Consider the following 18,417-nt stretch of genomic DNA (forward strand, 5'->3'; position numbering starts at 1 on the left):
AATTGTTAAGGTAGTATACACGGTCTCATACAAGGTTGGAAGAACCCGAAAATTGTGGTTTTTCTTCCCATAAAATGTGGGCCAGAATAGTACAGCAATATTCATTCACCAGTTATTATTCACTGCCTTAGTTGTTTTCGGTCGTAATTCCAATCAATTCTAAGCCGGTTCCGTCGCATGTTTGTTTTATTTTGAATTGTCCGTGTTTTATATTTTAAACAAAAATATTTTAATTTCATATTCTTTGGTTAAATTTTAGATTATAATGACCTCAAACCTCTGTTTGTGATACCACCTGAACCTCCTGGACAATGCAACGCTTTCTCATTTGTGGCGTTTCTACGGAAGAACTGACTATTGTCTCTTTCAGCAAGTACACCGTTTCATAAGGCTGCTGTCGTAAGAGCGTGATATGTGGACATGAACGCCACCACATTTGACTGGCCTCCACAAAGCTCTGATCTGTGGGAAGAACTGGAGCGACGGATGAGGTCAAGGAACGCCCGTCCCCAACAGTCCATGACCCCATTACATGCCTTCGGGAAGAATGGTCCACAATTCCCATTGACCGTTATCGTACGTTTGTGGAAAGTATGCCCCATAGGATTGTTGCAGTCATCGCAGCGAAAGAAGGTCCTACATCTTATTAAGGTGGGAACCATGCTGTTTGTTCCTCACACTATGGCGTCCATTGACTTCTTTTCAACCAGTGTACATTTTGAGACAGGATATGGCTGAGGTATTAAGTTCTGATTCATCTTCTCCATGTTGCGAGGTGTAGTAATCATTTTAATTATTCTTTATGTTTTACACTGAGTGGTATTAAAATGATGCAAGGAGGAATCTTCCAGTGTGGGTAGGCTTTCTGTACACCAAATAAACACTGAAAGAATATATTACATTTCAGAACATAACTAAGTTTACTGTAGGATTAAACCAGCCAAGTTTTTTTCTGTAAGTGTACAACCTTTTGGTGTTGGAATTCACACACACACACACACACACATGACCAGAGTGTCACCAATTTAATCAATGCACTTTCACACAGACCTTTATTCTGCTGTTTGCATTGCCTATGAAGAGTTCCATGGGTAATGTTCATCTGAATTCGCACAGATGATTCTCCCAACTATCCTCTAAATAAACACACGCACACGTGCAGAAGTGTTCAACACCCGATAACAGCTCGACTCCAAATTCAGACAACAAGCCTTTCTTCCTCTCGGTTCACCCGCTTTTAAAACAATTTTTCCTCTTTTCCATTTTCTGTCGAGTTTACGTAAGCTGCAACGAGGTGGCAGACTTTCTTTTCCCAAAAGCTAAGGTTTTTCATTTTGCAAACTAGGAAACCGGCTAGAAGAACACGTGCAATTAATAGGCATCAGACACTTTTCCATCAGTTACGTTGGAAGAATGGAGACTTTGGTGTGTACTGCTGTGTCTCCCTCTTGAAAATGCTTTACGTGCATAATGAGGATATTAAAATCCCATCATCTTTTTTTATAGCCAAATAAAATGAAAAAAGTTTCAAAATTTTACCATTTGGCTATAAAAAACATGTCGGATCTTTAATATTATCCTCATCATGTATGATGTAATTTACCAAACTAAAGCCTTTTGGGCTATATCTTGATATGTGTAATACCGAAGCTTGTTCGGCTGGAATGGGGATCAAAACAATAAAAAAGTTCCACCGAACATGATTGTGGAAATGATTTCTTCTTCAGATGTCTTTCTGCTGGTGTGTTTCGGTTGTGTTGTTGTGACGTTTCATACCCCCTGGAAGAAACTTGAACAAAGGAATGGATTGATCACGAGAAAAACACGCACCGATGTTCGTGCTAGTCACTGCGTTCAATGTCGTAATAAGTGTGCACAATTTTTCTGCATTTAACTAGTCATGACGACTGATTCGTTCAATAAAGAAAAATTCGCCACCATTTGTTCGTTCCCTTTCATTGCCCTGATCGTGAAGCAAAAGCATCTACTCTCATTTTTTGTTTAGCATTATTATTTACGTCTTATGCTTTCTATGTGCATTGAAACAATCCCTTCCACCCCCCTCCCCCAACTTCTTCACAGACTCGCGGTTCTGTCAATGGTTCTTGGACCTACGGACTAGAGATCCCTTTACTTCCACTCTCATTTGCTCATGCTATCTCAGATGAACATTTGGCGACCTTTCAGGAGATTTATATCTGCTTTCCCTAGAATATCCCCCCCCCCCCTCAAAGGCTTGCTGAATAGGGCAATGAACTGAGACCACAGCACCTTTCCACAGTGCAACCAAAGGTCATCTGGATACACGATGTCCACAAAGGTACATTTCTAGATTCTTCACTTGAGGAACTATGAGCATTTCCTGGGTTATGCAGACCCAGTTAACACTGAGTAACGCTATAGAATCTCGCGCAGGATGCATAACAAACAATTAAAACTCTGTTTAAGCAAGTTTTAAAAAGAAAATGTGGGCTCGTGCAACAGACATTCACAAAAGAGGTATTTCTGTATAAAACTCTAATGAGAGGATAAATATTTCCAAGAACTTGTAATTTGCTTTTTCATTATTTAAACGAAGGCTTTACAATAAATGTGCCTTTTATCGGGTATTGGGACCACGTTTTTTTTTTAATGCTTATTAGCAATTTTTCGGAACAACACTCACCCAACTGCTCTTATTCAAGAGTTGTCTTGCATTGTACATTCTAAGAATTCATGTTAGAGGTTTAATGGAATATTAACAGCACTGAGAAAGGATTAAAACTAATTTTAATACTTCCAATATTTCGCTCCGTCACAGAGACATCTTCGGGGATTACAAAAACTTTTTGTAACAACACACACATAAATACAATACAAAGTGAAACTAAAGTCCTATATAGGTGGTGCGCCCTCTATGGGCATTTGCAGGTGGCCTGGGATGTAAAGAGGGATCTCTCATAATTAAAGTTTCCCAATTTTTGGGAAGTTTAATGCAACCATATTTGTTTAAATTAGGTTGATTCCTGAGTACAGATGCAGATTCAAAGAATAGTCTTTCTTTTTTGAACTTACTATGGTGGAGCATGGTAGTTTTTTTCCAGGAGATCCTGTGGGATGTATCCAAAACATGGTCTGCAAGGCCAGATTGACCATAATCGTGTTTGCAGATGTAAGAGCTGTGTTCTTCTAACCAGATGGATGCTGACCTGCCTGTTTGTCCGAAGTAGGAAAATTTACAGGAACAAGGTACTCTAATACACCAGGAACTGATAGAGGAGGGAGCTGGTCTTTAGTGAAGCGGATAAGGGTAGCAAGTTTACGGTGGGGCTTAAAAGCTGTATAGAGGTTGTACTTTTTTAATGATTTGACTATTTTTTCTGAAGTACCACGGATGTAAGGAATGGTGATGGCATTTCTGAAGTCCTTCTGAAGAGATGGACGGGGAATTGGAAAGGACTTGATTATTTTTTTAATTCTATAGTCATTATAGCCATTGGAAAGGAAGGTGTTGTGTTTATAATATGTAATGACTATAGAATTAAAAAAATAATCAAGTCCTTTCCCATTCCCCGTCCATCTCTTCAGAAGGACTTCAGAAATGCCATCACCATTCCTTACATCCGTGGTACTTCAGAAAAAATAGCCAGATCATTAAAAAAGTACAACCTCAATACAGCTTTTAAGCCCCACCGTAAACTTGTTACCCTTAACCGCTCCACTAAAGACCAGCTCCCTCCTCTATCAGTTCCTGGTGTATATAGAGTACCTTGTTCCTGTAAAATTGCCCATTTCGGACAAACAGGCAGGTCAGCATCCATCTGGTTAGAAGAACACAGTTCTTAAATCTGCAAACACGATTATGGTCAATCTGGCCTGTGATGGAAACGAAATATTGGAAGTATTAAAATTAGTTTTAATCCTTTCTCAGTGCTGTTAATATTCCATTAAACCTCCAACACGAATTCTTCAGAGCACTTAAGCCTCAACACACGTACATTTTAAGAATATCGAGTGGGTTGATCTTCTAATCCTCTTTCCGATGGTTGGATTATTGTTTTTGGCCTTTTATGTTTCAGTACTCAAACGTATGTACTGACGTCAATGAAGTAATCTTTACTGGTAGTATAGAAACGTATTCCCGATTACAGTGATTTGAAGCCTACAAATTAGTGTACTAGCATGCAACCCGTTCCTAAAAAGGATGACATTCATATTTTCGGTTTTTGTTCTTTCTTTTACTGACTTGGCTATAAATGGGAAGAACCAGAAGAACGAGACTTGAATCCCAATCTTCATCTTCCTCCACTGCTTATTTCAAAGCCCGAAATAGATGCAAGAAAACTGACAACATCCAAAACTAATTATGAAAGGGTCAAAAGCAGGAAACTTGCATCGTGTCCAAGTAGCATTCACTCCTTCCGATCTCTTGCCAGAGTTATTGTTAAAAACATTTTGTCTATAACTTCTGTTGCCGCTTCTTTTACATCCTGGTGGTTTTGCTGTTATTGTTGCTCACAGTAAAAGTTAGTCAGCTAGCTTTATACTTTTGTTCAAATGCTTGCATATCTAACTTGGTAAATCCTCCCCCCCCCCCAAAAAAAAAAGAAAAACATTCCAAATACTCAACACTCAATGTATCCTCTGACTTTCGCCAGATAAAAATAATTTGGTCCAAATTGGATATCAAATGGTCCCCTGGTTGTGATTGTTCTGCAGTTTGCCTCTAATGTTGGCTCTTGTTTAATATCGCCTTTTTATGCTCTCTTATTCCAGTGATAAGTAATTCGCAGCCTGGAAATTTGCATACGTATACAACAGTGCCTCCTGCATTCTGTCAAATCAATCTCTTCGTCATTCTAAACACGATCCCATTTAAAACTTCGATCTACTAAGGCACTACCAACAGCATCATATACTTCTCACTCTTCCTACCAACCGAGATTAGCAGATTAGCTTTATTCGGACATTCCTGATTGCTAACAATGTCAAGTTCCTTCGTAATATCATCTTTAATAGGATTCTGTAATTGGTGACATCAGAGTTCGACGTCTCTAATGATTCTCGGACCTTTCATTTCTGTGATCTTCGGCGTTTCATCAAATGTTTTATGTCTAACACAGTTCTCAGATTCATAAATTAAAGTTAGTTTGAACACTTTTCATCAAACAGCTGTCCTAGTATTTGATATTCACTCGATTCTCAGATGAATAATTCAATTCTCACCGAATAGATTTATTCAGCTGATATTCCTCACCTAACCAGCTTTGCTTATTCTGTTTTTTTTTTTTTTTCATATTTTAACTGTCTTCTCTGAAAATAGTGTCTAAATGCTTTATTTGTTCTATGGGATTCCCATTCAGGATGCAAAGTTTTCAATGTTCCTGCATTGAAAACTTTGCTAATTTTATTGCTGATTTTCATGCCAAACAGCATGATTCATTTTAGTTAAGGAATCTTGCAGATTTGTGCTGCATTTTCTTAGGCGTATAACGTCAAGTGCTGAGATTAACACCTCCAATTTCGATATCAGATTTGCTTCATTATAGATAACGAATACTAGTGCAGATAATACGCACGCACCCTTGTCTTATACCCGATTTAACATCAAACCATTTCATGTACTTCCTTCAATTCTGAGCGCTAATTTCCAATTCATTTATATATTGCTAGATGGAATGTCCTATTTACTCAGTCTTCTTATTGACAGCTTTTTTATGCCTTTTTCAGATCTACAAAACATAAATACATATCCTTATTATAGTCCCATAATTTCTCAACTATTGTCGTAAGGAAAATCTGATTATTATTATTATTATTATTATTATTATTATTATTATTATTATTATTATTATTATATGACACCTCCAGGGAGTCCATAGACTTATCGAGGGAGGGCACCCACTCTACAGCTCATTATAACCATAACTATACTACCGCCCACCACCACCACCAGCAGTATTTCCGCAGACAATTTTGACAACTTCTATTTAGCCTAAACCCAGCTTTTCCTTCGAATTTCTCTTACACACCTTTTTAGCCTCTTTTTAAGTATATTTGCATAAATCATGTTTGGAACGCTCAGTAGGGAAATTCCTGTATTATTTGGTTCTACAAGAAATGCATCTCCCACTCCGTTTATCTTTAACTTCATGAAGTGGTGACAAAAAAAAAAAAAAAAAAAGGAAAAGGAAAAAAATCTCCAAGAAACAAATCTAGTTGCCTAAGTAGCGCAATCCCCCGGTACAAAGTTTGTATGTAAAGAAAAACTCCATAATACCTGGAAGGTATTATGGATGAGTGCGTGCTACAAACCATCGCTGATCGGGACGAGAGAAGTTGTTTTAGTCGAGGCTAAGAAATCAATGCTTCAGTATATCGATCTTCCATGCGATTGGATAAAGGCATATTGCACGTGGGCGATACGCTGCAAGACATCGCACGCAAAGGAAGGAAGAAAAACTTTGTGTGTGTGTGGGGGGGAATCTAGCGCCCTCACATGCTGCCTCAAGGCATCCTTTCCTGTCACTTGACAGGAGCTGCTGTGTTCTGAGAAGTGTCATATTCTTTACTTTATTTCTCTCTTTATTTTTGTATACGCAGTTAAATAAGTCATGTTATTGAAGCAATGGAAACAGAACGACATGTCAGTGAATGAATTTGGTTAGGCAAGGCAACAAATCCTTCCCCCAGGAACGCAGAAAAAATGAAAGAGTCTAATTTTTGGGATCACAAAATTTGGAAGTGTCAGTTTTTTTTATTTGTTTGTAGATAAAAAAAATGTGATTTGCGAGTTTGAAAAATGTTTCAATTTATAAATGAATTTATTGGTTTTTTATAAATTGAGCCACACTGTACGCATTTAACTGTTTGGCCTCTAAATCGTAATCATCTATGAATAAAGTTGATATTTTAAAAAATCACGTTCCTTTAACAGTTATGGTTATTCCATAAATAAATAAATCTTCTACAGGTTTTTTATCCTCCAAATGGAGTAGGCAGAGTTCCTTTACCCTCTTGCAAATCGGTAGGAAGCTAATCACCACTCTTAGTTTTAGCAATAGCTGAGCTCATGGCTATCGATGATTTTTCACGGCGTCGTGGGGGGGGAGTACAGCCAGTGCCGGCCCTAGCAATTTTGTCTCCCCGTGCAATCAATAGCATATTTTGCTGCCCCTTCCCCCTAAAAAAACTATTTTAATGACGTCTTAAAAGCCATGATATTAAGCTAGGCTTCAACATGTCTGATCATAAATTCTAAATAGTAGCATTAGCTAATAAAAATTCATAAGTTAATGAAAAATTAGCATAAACTATATTTTTTACAGAAAGAGAGACAATTAAATCTTTATCGGTGGAATTTTGTTCTGAAAAAGTGCATCTGCATGGGTAATTAAAATCAAATGTTACTAATATCGACATTATTGGCATCGAAATTAGAAATACTTTGGTTTCGGTCCTTTCGCTTATATTTTCTCTTGTACTTTCACGTTCTTTTTCCGATTTTCGTTTGCGATATTCTGCAGCTGATAGTTTTTTCTTTTATCAGACATATTGGAATGTTAAAGTTATTGTAAAAGCCAAATCCTAATAACTGTATCCAAAAATTATTGTTAACAATATCACTGCACAACTGGATTTATGTATTTTGATTCTATTTCTTTAATTGCTTTCCTATTAACTAATTCTCTCATTACGATCTTCGGTCTCATTGAGTAAATGAGATTTATCCTGAGGTCAAGGTCAACTCACGGTCAACAATGGAATCGGAAATAAATGCAAGAGAGGTGTTTTGCTATTGTCACGCCATCTAATATTAACACTGATACTGCAATATTAAATGCAACATAATACTATATTATTTTAAATTATTATGATTTTTTAAAACATATACAGTACAATGAAGTTTTATTATTTAAAAATTTAACTAACGACATCCTGAAGTCTGATTTCAACAGAGAAGGAATAAATGACTTTTTTATGATTTATTTTTCGTAGAGTTTAGGCCGATTTTGCGCCCCCAAAACTTGTCGCCTCGTGCAAATGCACGTGTTGCACCGTCAGTAGAGATGGCCCTTAATACAGCAAACAATCGTAGCCATCTCATGATCCCCAAACCCTAACGCATATTATTGTCTGAAACAGTTTGAGTTCTGAAACTTTGAGTTCTAAAACATAAGGAAATTTAAGAATCATCTTGAGATTACCACACTTTTTTTTCACACATTATCTCACATCTCTACAAATATTTATGTATCCCTTAAGAGTGATTTCAAACGTCTTTCCCTTTATCCCGGATAATAATTGCACCCCACTTCTTGTCTGCGTGCATAAAGGAAAAGCAAATTTCTAATTAGAATTTATTATTATTTTAGTGCTGTTTGCTGTTTCAAACATCACGTAAAAAGATATTAGCTGATGAATGCTTTTGCTTTGCATTTTTCAAATCAGTCACCCCTTTTATTTTATTTTTAGTTATTTTTGTACATTAAAAGACGAAAGCAGTTTTTAATATTATTATCACTCCATCATCGGCTTTGAATTGCCATTCCCTGTTTCATTAATTAGACTTGTGAACTTGGGCTGATGACTGACTGTAATACAGTATTCTTTTTTATGAAAATCATGTTACATGAACTATAGGATTTTATTTACTTATTTATTTATTTTTTTATTTACAGGCGGTGGCAAATCAGACATGGACAGTGGCGCCGCCTATCTATTACCTCCTCATCGGGGAACTTCATCGGAACAAACAAAAGTGGGACTTCACGATATCATAGGTCTGGAGGAACGTGAGTTTTTTTTTTGCCCCTGTATAAAAGTTGGTAAAGAAATCGTTTTTAGAAGCAACAAATTTATTAAGAAATTATATTCATTTTATTTATTTATTTTTAATCATTTGCCGATCATCCCAGTAGCTAACTGATCTAAAGATCTGTTTACAGACGAGTGCATGCGCAGTTTTGACAGACAACATAACTGCGCACGCATGCGCTTGTAAACAGATTTTTAAGATAAAATATTTTGGATGATTAATGTTTTGGTAGGGGGAAGTAGTGCAATCCCTCGATTAATGCGCCCCCGATTAGTGCGTCACTTTTTTTCTATACCCAAATTCGATTAGTGCGCCTACACACATCTTGAAAAAAAATGTTACAGATTTTAAAAATTTTCTATGTATCTATACATTTTTTTATGGCTAACTATTTAAAACAAATCACTCGCCATGATGAAATCATTTAGTTACCGATTTAAAACATTTTACAAAGTTATTTTTTTAATGGCCGCCAAAATTTACCGCCAAAATTTATGTCGTTTGCTAATTATAACATTTTGATGATCATATCTTGAAGCAAAATATTATAATTAGCAAACGACATAAATTTTCAGAACTTGGCTAACTATTATGCTAAAGGAGAAGCATCAAAATCTTTGAGACGTTGAGGTGGGGCATGATCCAAAAAACGTTGAGAAACACTGATCCATGATTGAATTAGAGAGACTTCTTTCTACATGGATCAGTGTTTCTCAACGTTTTTTGGATCATGCCCCACCTCAACGTCTCAAAGATTTTGATGCTTCTCCTTTAGCATAATAGTTAGCCAAGTTCTGAAAAAGTATAATATAAAAATGTGCATGTACATTTTCTAATTGTCCCTAAATATATTCAAATTGCCCCCTTGTGGGGCGTACGCCCCACGTTAAGAAACACTGACATAGATGGAAGATTGTAATCAAAAACTGATCCCGCTAGGCACTGATCTTATTAAATCAAAAGCATTACATCTCTTTGCAACCTTGAAAGAATGGGCTATGAATGATGGAAAAGAATAAGAAATCCACACTAGTGCTGGGTGGTTTGAGCGTCTCAAAAAGAGAAATAACCTGCATGATGTTCTAATCATAGGCGAAGCTGCAAGTGCAGATAAGAAGGTGGCGGCAAATTGTCCAGAGATTCTGAAGAAAATTGTGTGAAGAAGGGGGCTGTTATGACTGACCAATATTTAATGTCAATGAAACCGGCCTTTTTTGGAAGGGACTGCCTTCCAAGACTTTTTTGGCCAAATCAGAAAAATCTCAGCCAGTCGCAAAGTCGAATGAAATTACCACGAGCAATATGCGAGCCCTTTGGGAAGCACATTCTTCCACGTTGTGCAAATGATTTTAGAGGCTTTTCAAATGAATCTAAGTTAAGTAAATCTCATTCTGAGGAATTGACTGATTTCGACCTGCTAAATTTAGATGCACAGCGGGAAGATCCTGAAGAATATGAAGAAAATTTAATCACTGAGAAGCCCAAAGAGGTTTCACGGAAACAATCTGGAAATAGTTTTCGTACGACTGAAGATCTTGAGCAGTAATTCCTAGAGGCTGATCCTGATGAAGAGAGAAAAAAGAAACAGAATGCCCGCCAAACTACGTTAGCTCAATTCTTTGTTAAGAAGTAGAATGATAAATTTATATTCTGAATATGTTTTATTGTCTTTCAGCTTCATGGTCTTCCTTTAACCAGGAAACAAAGAGTCAATAAAAAAATGTGAGGAACGAATTATACTTTTTCCCAAATGTTATTATATTCGATTAGTGCGTTTTCGATTAATGCGCCGTTCTTTAATGTTTTAAAGAACGCATTAATCGAGGGATTGCTGTATAAGATTAAAAATAAATAAAAATGAATACCATTTCTTCGAAATGGTTTACTCTAAACATAATATTTTCAATACAAATAGATATTGTTTCAAATTAGCATAATTCGATTAAAATCTGAAACATACACTCTAAAGAGAGTTGGCCAATCTAGACGGAGAGTGCAAAAGCGGGTTTCATTCGACTCGATATTTGGATATTTGGATATTTATGAAATTTGTCATTTCAGTTTTGCTTTCAATCGGATCTCTTCAATGGCAAAATCAGACAAAATAAAAATATACACTTAGGGTTTATGAGTCACCTTATATGATGGACAGGATCATTTTATTATAACTACGTGCGATCATTTCTTCACTGTGTGTCTTTTAAATCTGTATTTTTTATCTCTTCCAACAACAGTCAATAAATTGCGATTACAAAAATGCCTTCGTAGAAACATTGAGAGACGATGGAATGACCCCGCATTGGGCTCTGCTGAAAGGGAACGATGACACTGTTATGGGCCATGTTAAAGTATAGAGACATGGGTGGGAGCGTTAGAAAATTGCTGCGTGTTGCTAAATCGCTGTGCGCAAGTTCGTTCTCCTCCTCACCTACACTATCCGTAGCGTACGTGCAGAATACGCTGTGGTAGTTACTCATTTTTGGGAATGAAAACGCGTTTCATTTAAAGTCTTGTTATCAATACTGTTCTTTTGTTTTCTTTTTTTCCTATGTGGGTCGGGTTATTATAGCTACAAAAATAGACAGAAAACAATTCCCAGCTCTAAGAGTGAGGTGATGGACGTTCAGAACTTTCTGGATGGAAAAAGAGTCAATGAAAACATTAATATGTCGCCATTGGCAACAGGAAAACTTAATGACATCATTAATCAAAGAATTCTGCTGGGAACAACTGAATAAAGTTGTTAAAATTGAGAATTTAATTTAAATAAATTATTATTGAATACGTCAAAAGTAATAAAGGAAGCGGCAGTGGTGTAGCTAGAACTGTTGCCGCCCGGGGCGGTCCCTGAGTTTGTCGCCCCTCTCAATACACACTAAAAATCTACAAAGAGTCAAAACGACGTATAGGGAAATAAATTAAAACGCTATGTTTATTTTTAAAGTAAAACTTTAATTTCAGCATTCTGAAATGTTATTTTTCTTGTTTTTCTGTTAGCAAAATCGTCGATGACATTGGCGAAGTTTATTTCATAGTAATGTAGGTAATTCTTAATCAGTTCTATTTAGAAAAACTCCTCTCACAACTAGCAACACTTACAGCAATTGTGAGGAAAATTCGCAGTAGGATTACAATATTTGGAGCTGAGTTATCTAGACTGCATTTTAAAATTAACTGCAAAAGTTCAAAAAGATTCAAAGTACCGCCCGGGGCGGACCGCTCCCTCCGCTCCTCCCTAGCTATGCCTCTGGGAAGCAGTCAGCAAGTTCTAGAACGCAATTTTTTTTACATTTGGGCATCGCTTTTATTTTAAAAATGTCGAAAAAAAATGTAATCTACAGGGATCTTTTTTTTTGCGGGGGGGGGGGGATTTAACCTTTTGGAGGGATTCTGTATTCCATACTAATTTTTTCTTCCGGGGCTGAGGGAGCAGAATTCCCCTCGAGATTGTTATTACTTCAATACCGCCTGTTCCCTCCAACGTCAAGGAACCTTGTCCGTTCGAATTAATACGGCAACGGATCACGTGACACTCATCCCTCTCGAACGATGCCCTCAACTCTGGGATTCATTCGCAGTGTTTGGATTAAGCTGCCGGGATGTTTGCAGCTTTGTGCGCGGGGCTTTCATTACCCCAGCCTTCCTCGTGATCTGTGCAGGCCCTGGACGTCCGCTCGCAGTCCTTTCTGGCTGGCAATTCGCCAACAGACGGTCACTGAACCTTGCCGATCGGAACCGTTACGGGAAAAAATAAAAATTTCGCTACTCCTGGAACACGCGCCAGCAGCCATCGATTTCGAGCCCTGTGGAAGACACGAGCGCCTTGATTTCCCTGTAAAAATCGCGAAAAGCGGGAATTGACTTCAAAAGGTGAGAAAACTATCGGAATTATCGCTCAAAAGCAAGTTTTTATTTATTTCTTTTTTGGTCTGCTGCAGAATTTTATAAGCAATTGGATGAGGGGGGGGAGGGAAAAAAACAGAACGCCGAAACACTTGAACTATCATCGATCAAACTACTTCAGTTGTCTTTCGAATGCCGTGCCGTAGTTGAACAGTTCTTGAAAATCCACGAGTCATTGAACCCTGGGAACAGTCTCTTCCCCCTCCCCTCATCGTCATCTCGTTCTCTGCCGATTGAAGTCCCCAGCGGGGATGTTTGTCCACTCGCACAACGGGAAGACTCTTAAAGCTCGTTTGCGACAAGAGAGTCGCCGAGCGATACCTCTTTTGGGCTCGCGCGATGTTTCGTCTCTCTTTTCCTCTCGGCAACGAATCCACACCGCACCTGCTCATGCGCAGTGGGGCGCTTCGGTCCTGCAGATGTCCGTGGTTTCCGATTTCAGCGGAGATAAATGAAACCATCGGAGACTGTTGTTCCGGAATCGGAAATCTCTTCCCACGCGATTTTTTTCTTGTTTTTCTTCGGTTCATTTAATGAAATAAGGCCCGATCATCCCTTTTCTTTCTTTCTTTGTCCCCCCCCCCCGATTCGTTTCTAAGGAGATCCTCGGCGTTTGTTTGCAATTAGCCTTCTGGTGACTCCCGGGGCACGCACGCGCCGTGATCGTGAGAAACCACCGGCTACAAATCCATTAATACGTCAGTCGGCGCTGCTTTCGCCAACACAAGAATGTCGACATGCTTTCGGCGATGACAGAAAAGTCGAAAAGTCCTTTGCCGACGACGCCGGTAGTCTTTGGCCGCACAGGTGAGTATCAGTAAGATATACGGAACGAAAGTGGAAAGTTAGGTTTGTTGACCACCTTGCGAATGTGGAAGAAACATTCATTTTAAGCGAATGTTTGCATTCCACCAAGCAGCAATACTAAGATTAGAGTCTGTGCAGTAACTATGATATTATGATTTATATAAAAATCAGTATATTTGTCATAACAGTATCCAGGTTTTCATTTTTGTCACTAGATGGCAGGAGTGTATGTCTTCCTCATCCTATGCTAGTGATGGTGAATACCTCCTTCCCACTTTTTTTTTAATCGTAAAAATAATAATTTTTCATCTATTTTTTTTTCTATTTATGACGCTACTCAAAGTTTTGAAATGGCGCAGTCTCAGAATGACTGATGAAAATATGTTATTAGGGGGAGAGGGAGGAAGCTATTTCCGTGTTTTTAGCAGAATCGTTTCTTCCGTATTTCACTGTGAACATCATTTGTGTTCATTATTGTAATGAAGAGCGGATGCTCCACGGACACAACGAATGGCCCACGACACTCTTTCTACAATTGATCTTCGCGTTAGATTTCCCCGTGGAGTCATTCGTGCGCCGTTTTGTTCATTTAATTGCGGAGTTTCTGATGTAATGGCTCACGTATTGACCACTTAAAGTAGGAACATAGAAGCGTGCTTTTATTAACAAAGCAATAGAAACTCGACAATTTCAAAAGAATGGACACCATTAAAAAAAAAAAAAGGAACTTTCTATCGAAAATTAGTAGCAAAAAATAATAAAGTAATAACTCTTGCGATGAAAAAAGTGTGTGACTTTCTCTGTCCTTCCCAAATGATGCTGCTTAGCCTCATCCACTGGTCTGTGTTATATTTAATTACCTTAAAAGGGCCATCGAGCCTCCGTAGCTGAAACGAGCCCTTTGGCTGGAAATACCTGTTGAGAGCGGATTCGAACCCAACAGGTATTTTCGACCAAAGGGCTCGTTTCAGCTACGGAGGCTCGATGGTGAGTTAGCCAGTGTCATAGAAGGTGGAGGTAGTTTCCTTCTAGAAAAAACCGGCCAGAAGAACACACGCAATATGCAGACATATGGTAGTCCGAGAATAAGGATTGACCACCCTATTCCACCCTAAAGTGTGGATCTATTTCGCCTTTATCAGGGAGGGGGATGACCCTAAAGCTGAAGCCGTTGAGTAGATCGATTTATCCAAATGCAGATTTCAGCCAGTTATCCGCCCCCCCCCCCCCCACACACACAATTACAAAACCTAAAGGAACATTTCACATCGCGTGACTACTGTATACAGCGTCGATCGGCATGGTATGTGAACGGTGTTTGGGAAGCTGTGGTGAGGAGTGAGGAATCCTTGAGAATAATTTCTCTCTCAGATCAGATGGGGTATTTGTGTAGACCAGCTTCCCGGATAATGTTTTTCGCAATGCGTCGTTCCACAGGTAGCAGGAGCAAAACTGGTGGAGTTGCTTAGTCGTATTGCCTAAAAAATTAACCTATATATATATATATATATATATATAAACTGAAAAAAATAACGAGCTGAATACGAACAATGGCTTCATGCTCAAACATTAAATAAAATTTTAAAAATAATAATTTTTATTCTACTTTTCGGCGGTGCATTGATTCTGTTCGGAGAGAAACTGTGTTTTTAGTTCCGAGTTCCCTTAGTACGAAAATGTGTTCCACCATAAGCAGCTCTAATTATAATTATTACTTTCCTTCTTCCACACTTTATTTTGTGTGTTTTAAATACCGTTTTCATAACATGGGAGTTTTCCCAGAAATAATATACACCGTTTTCATAATATATGCAAAAGCGGACCATAAGCTGTTCGAGAATGGTGGGGAAGTACAAGGGAGTCCGACCTTCACATAAACTCCTCAAGCATCACATAATTTTCTTGGAAGCACTTCATCGAATTGCTCGGTGATTCTGGTGTTGTTTCCCGTCGGTGTTCGGCATGAGCATCACGAGGCAAAAAAACAAACAAAAAACAAAAAAAAAAAAACAGTAAGAGCTGCAACGCGTTGTGTTATCTTCAGCTAAACAAACGTAGACTAGGATCCGTCCTCGCATTCTTTAACCTCTACTTTTTCACAGTTATGCTGATTCGCCATTTTTTTCCTCAAGAGGAGAAATTGGATAGTGTTACTGTTTGTGTAGTTTTATATATCGAACGATGGCTCTCACAAAGAAGTAGAAACATTTTAAAACGCTCTTGAATTTTTCAGAATTTTAAAACGGCATCTTAATATATTTTGAGTCTTAAAAATTCTGAATCGAGAAACAATCCAGTTATTAATAGAAAACTACGACTGATCATGCGCTTCGGTGCAGCTGTTCTGATCACGACAATAGAAATAAACTCTTCTGAACATTTCAAGGCAAACTTCGTGCATTTATACTTGATTCCCGTTTCTTTTTACGGCATGCATAAAAACGACACCCATAAGAAGAGAGAGAAAGAGATAATGAGTCCTGAAAAGAAGGTGCAACGTTTTATGCTGGACAGTTCCTGATTAGGTTAAGGAACATAACTTGAACCAAATTATATTTTTATAAAATACATTTTTTAACTAAATTATTGAACTCGTTGCTGCTACTTGCCAAGCGACCAAACACAAAGTCTCAACATCCACTCATCTTGAGGCATCTGGATACGCCATATGGGCCTGTTCTGAGCATACATGCTTCATTCCGCTGTTTTCCAATTCTATTAAGGTCTTTGTTGTCGTCCATTCATCTCATTCGAGGTCTGCCTTTTCCTTCTGGTCACTTAACATAATCTTCTTCACCGTGCAAATACCCTTCATTCTGACAACATGACGGAACCATCGTAGCCTTCGCTTCAAGAATCAAGTCTCCGATTTACTTCTACAAGTTGCTTTTCAAGCAGGTCTTTTATCACAATGCCGAGAATCTGACTATAATCGACAAGCTAATTCCCTTTTACAATTCTGTTTTCTTAAAACTATTTCACTTGTGGCCACAGGAAATTTTACCGCTTTGATAGAAAACGTTCCCGATCTCAGTGAGTCAAGTCCCCATACTCCCTCCCTCCCTCCTTTTAGAATTCTGTAGTAATCTAATCGCATCCTGGTTATTGCCTATTTTTTTTAAATTTTTTTTATTTTTTTATTCGCAGCCAATTTAGCTTCAGACAGCGTAATGGCGGTGATTCCAAATCGGGAAGAAGCCTTTCAGTGAATTTTTAAATTGGGTCCGAATATTATTTTAAGAGATTATCAAAATGCTCCGCCCACCTTGCCCTAAAAGCATCTTGACGTTCAATTATGTTCTTATTTTTATATTTTTAACACTTCGCTCCATTCCATCTCTCTTCCTCCAACTTCGTAGAGTCCTTTTTGCAATTATTCACTGTTAAACCCGGAGTTTTATTTACTCTCAACTATGCTTTTGCTTGTTAATTTTTTTCTATCTCTACCTCCCTCTCCCTTCCTCTCTCTTTTTCCCTCTCCCCATCTGTCTCTCCCTTCCTCTTTTTTTTTCTCATCCGTCAGATGAGGAGTTGAGTCCGCTGTGAACAAATCTTTGGCACCTGGTTCTATCTCTGGCTATTTCTTTCATGTCTCTCTGAAACTCGATAATTGTGATCGTTCCTTCGAAGACCAGCCAAGTTCTTTTTGGTCTGCCTCTTAATCGTCTTCCTCCAATGATTCTATTCTATACCATATTTGATAATCTTTGCAAGGTTTTTGAAGATGGTTTGGACATCTCCAGATGTCCAAACCATCTTCAATGATGACTAAGTTTAACACACGTGAACCACAGTCGTAGGATTTTTTATTACGTAAATATTTCGTCCTAGGTATCTTAGGACATCATCAGTACAGTTTACTATGCTGATGGTCCTAAGATACCTTGACGAAATATTTACGTAATAAAAAAACCTACTACTGTGGTTCCCCTGTGTTAAACTTAGTCATGAATTCTCCACAGGTTTCTCTATGTAATCATAGTATGATAGTACTGTGTATGGGTAGTGGTTAGTAAAAGAGAAACTTGTTTACATTTTATTTAAAAGCCTGCATATTGTATTCCTCGGGAAACACAACAAGGGGAAGACTGTTCCACAGTACAACAGTAGCAGGGATGAAGGAGGAGGAGAAGAAACTCGTTCTGTGGGTTTCAAGGTGTTCTGTGAAAGGATGTTGGGCTGCAGCCGCACGTGTTCCAACGGACTTAGGACAGATGGGGAAATGATGATGCTATTTCATATGAACATTTAGCATGGCAATATTTATATAATACGCAAATTGCAGAATCCAAACGCCTGTGGAGGAGAGAGTTGGTAAGAGATGGGCCATTTATCAGTCTAATTGCTCTGCTCTGTAATTAAGTCAAGCATTTGAGGAAGTTCTTAGGAATCCCACCCCATATATGGAAGCAGTATTCGATAGCTGGGTGGATTTATGATTTGTGTAAGGTTAGCAGCTGTTTAGGGGTGAAGTAACGTCTTGAGCGAAAGAGAAATCCTAGTGTTTTAGAAGCTGAGGATGAAATGGTTGCGATGTTTATGCCAGGAGAGGCCTGATGCCAGGGTAATTCCAAGAAGAGAAATCTCAAATTGTCTAGACATTTTTATATTGTCAAAGGTAATACTGGAAGAAAATTGTTCTTTTTATGAGAAATAAGGCAGAACTGGTTTTGTGAGCATTAAATTGACGGGTTATTTGGGCCCCATTGGGGTTTCGAGATCAGAATTGAGGGCAGTAGTGGTTTGTAGTTTGGGCAGTAGTTTTATCAAATGAAAAGGAGGAGTGCAATGTGCTGTCGTCTGCAAAACTGTGTATTGGGTTGGAGGTCAACTGAAGTGGGGTCATTGATATGTAGCAGGAAGAGGATTGGTGAGAGGACAGAACCTTGTGGAACCCTGGCATTAGTTGA

General features: G+C 38.2%; 1 protein-coding gene across 2 annotated transcripts in view; it reads left to right on the top strand.

The window, feature by feature from the left end:
- LOC150098311 (stomatin-2-like) overlaps positions 1-18,417 on the top strand; it is a 255,342-nt gene that overhangs the window by 43,196 nt on the left and 193,729 nt on the right. Inside the window, exon 2 of one of the 2 annotated variants that reach the window (XM_090405441.1) lies at positions 8,661-8,774. In XM_090405441.1, the coding sequence (XP_090261567.1) occupies positions 8,661-8,774 (114 nt within the window). Of the gene's footprint in view, positions 1-8,660; positions 8,775-13,394; positions 13,508-18,417 lie in introns of those variants that run through there. The other variant, XM_090405443.1, reaches the window with a different exon arrangement.

This window comes from Typopeltis vanoorti, chromosome 15 (assembly GCF_054136105.1).
Source record: "Typopeltis vanoorti isolate ZY-2024b chromosome 15, IOZ_Tvanoo_1.0, whole genome shotgun sequence".
NCBI classification, from domain to species: domain Eukaryota; kingdom Metazoa; phylum Arthropoda; class Arachnida; order Uropygi; family Thelyphonidae; genus Typopeltis; species Typopeltis vanoorti.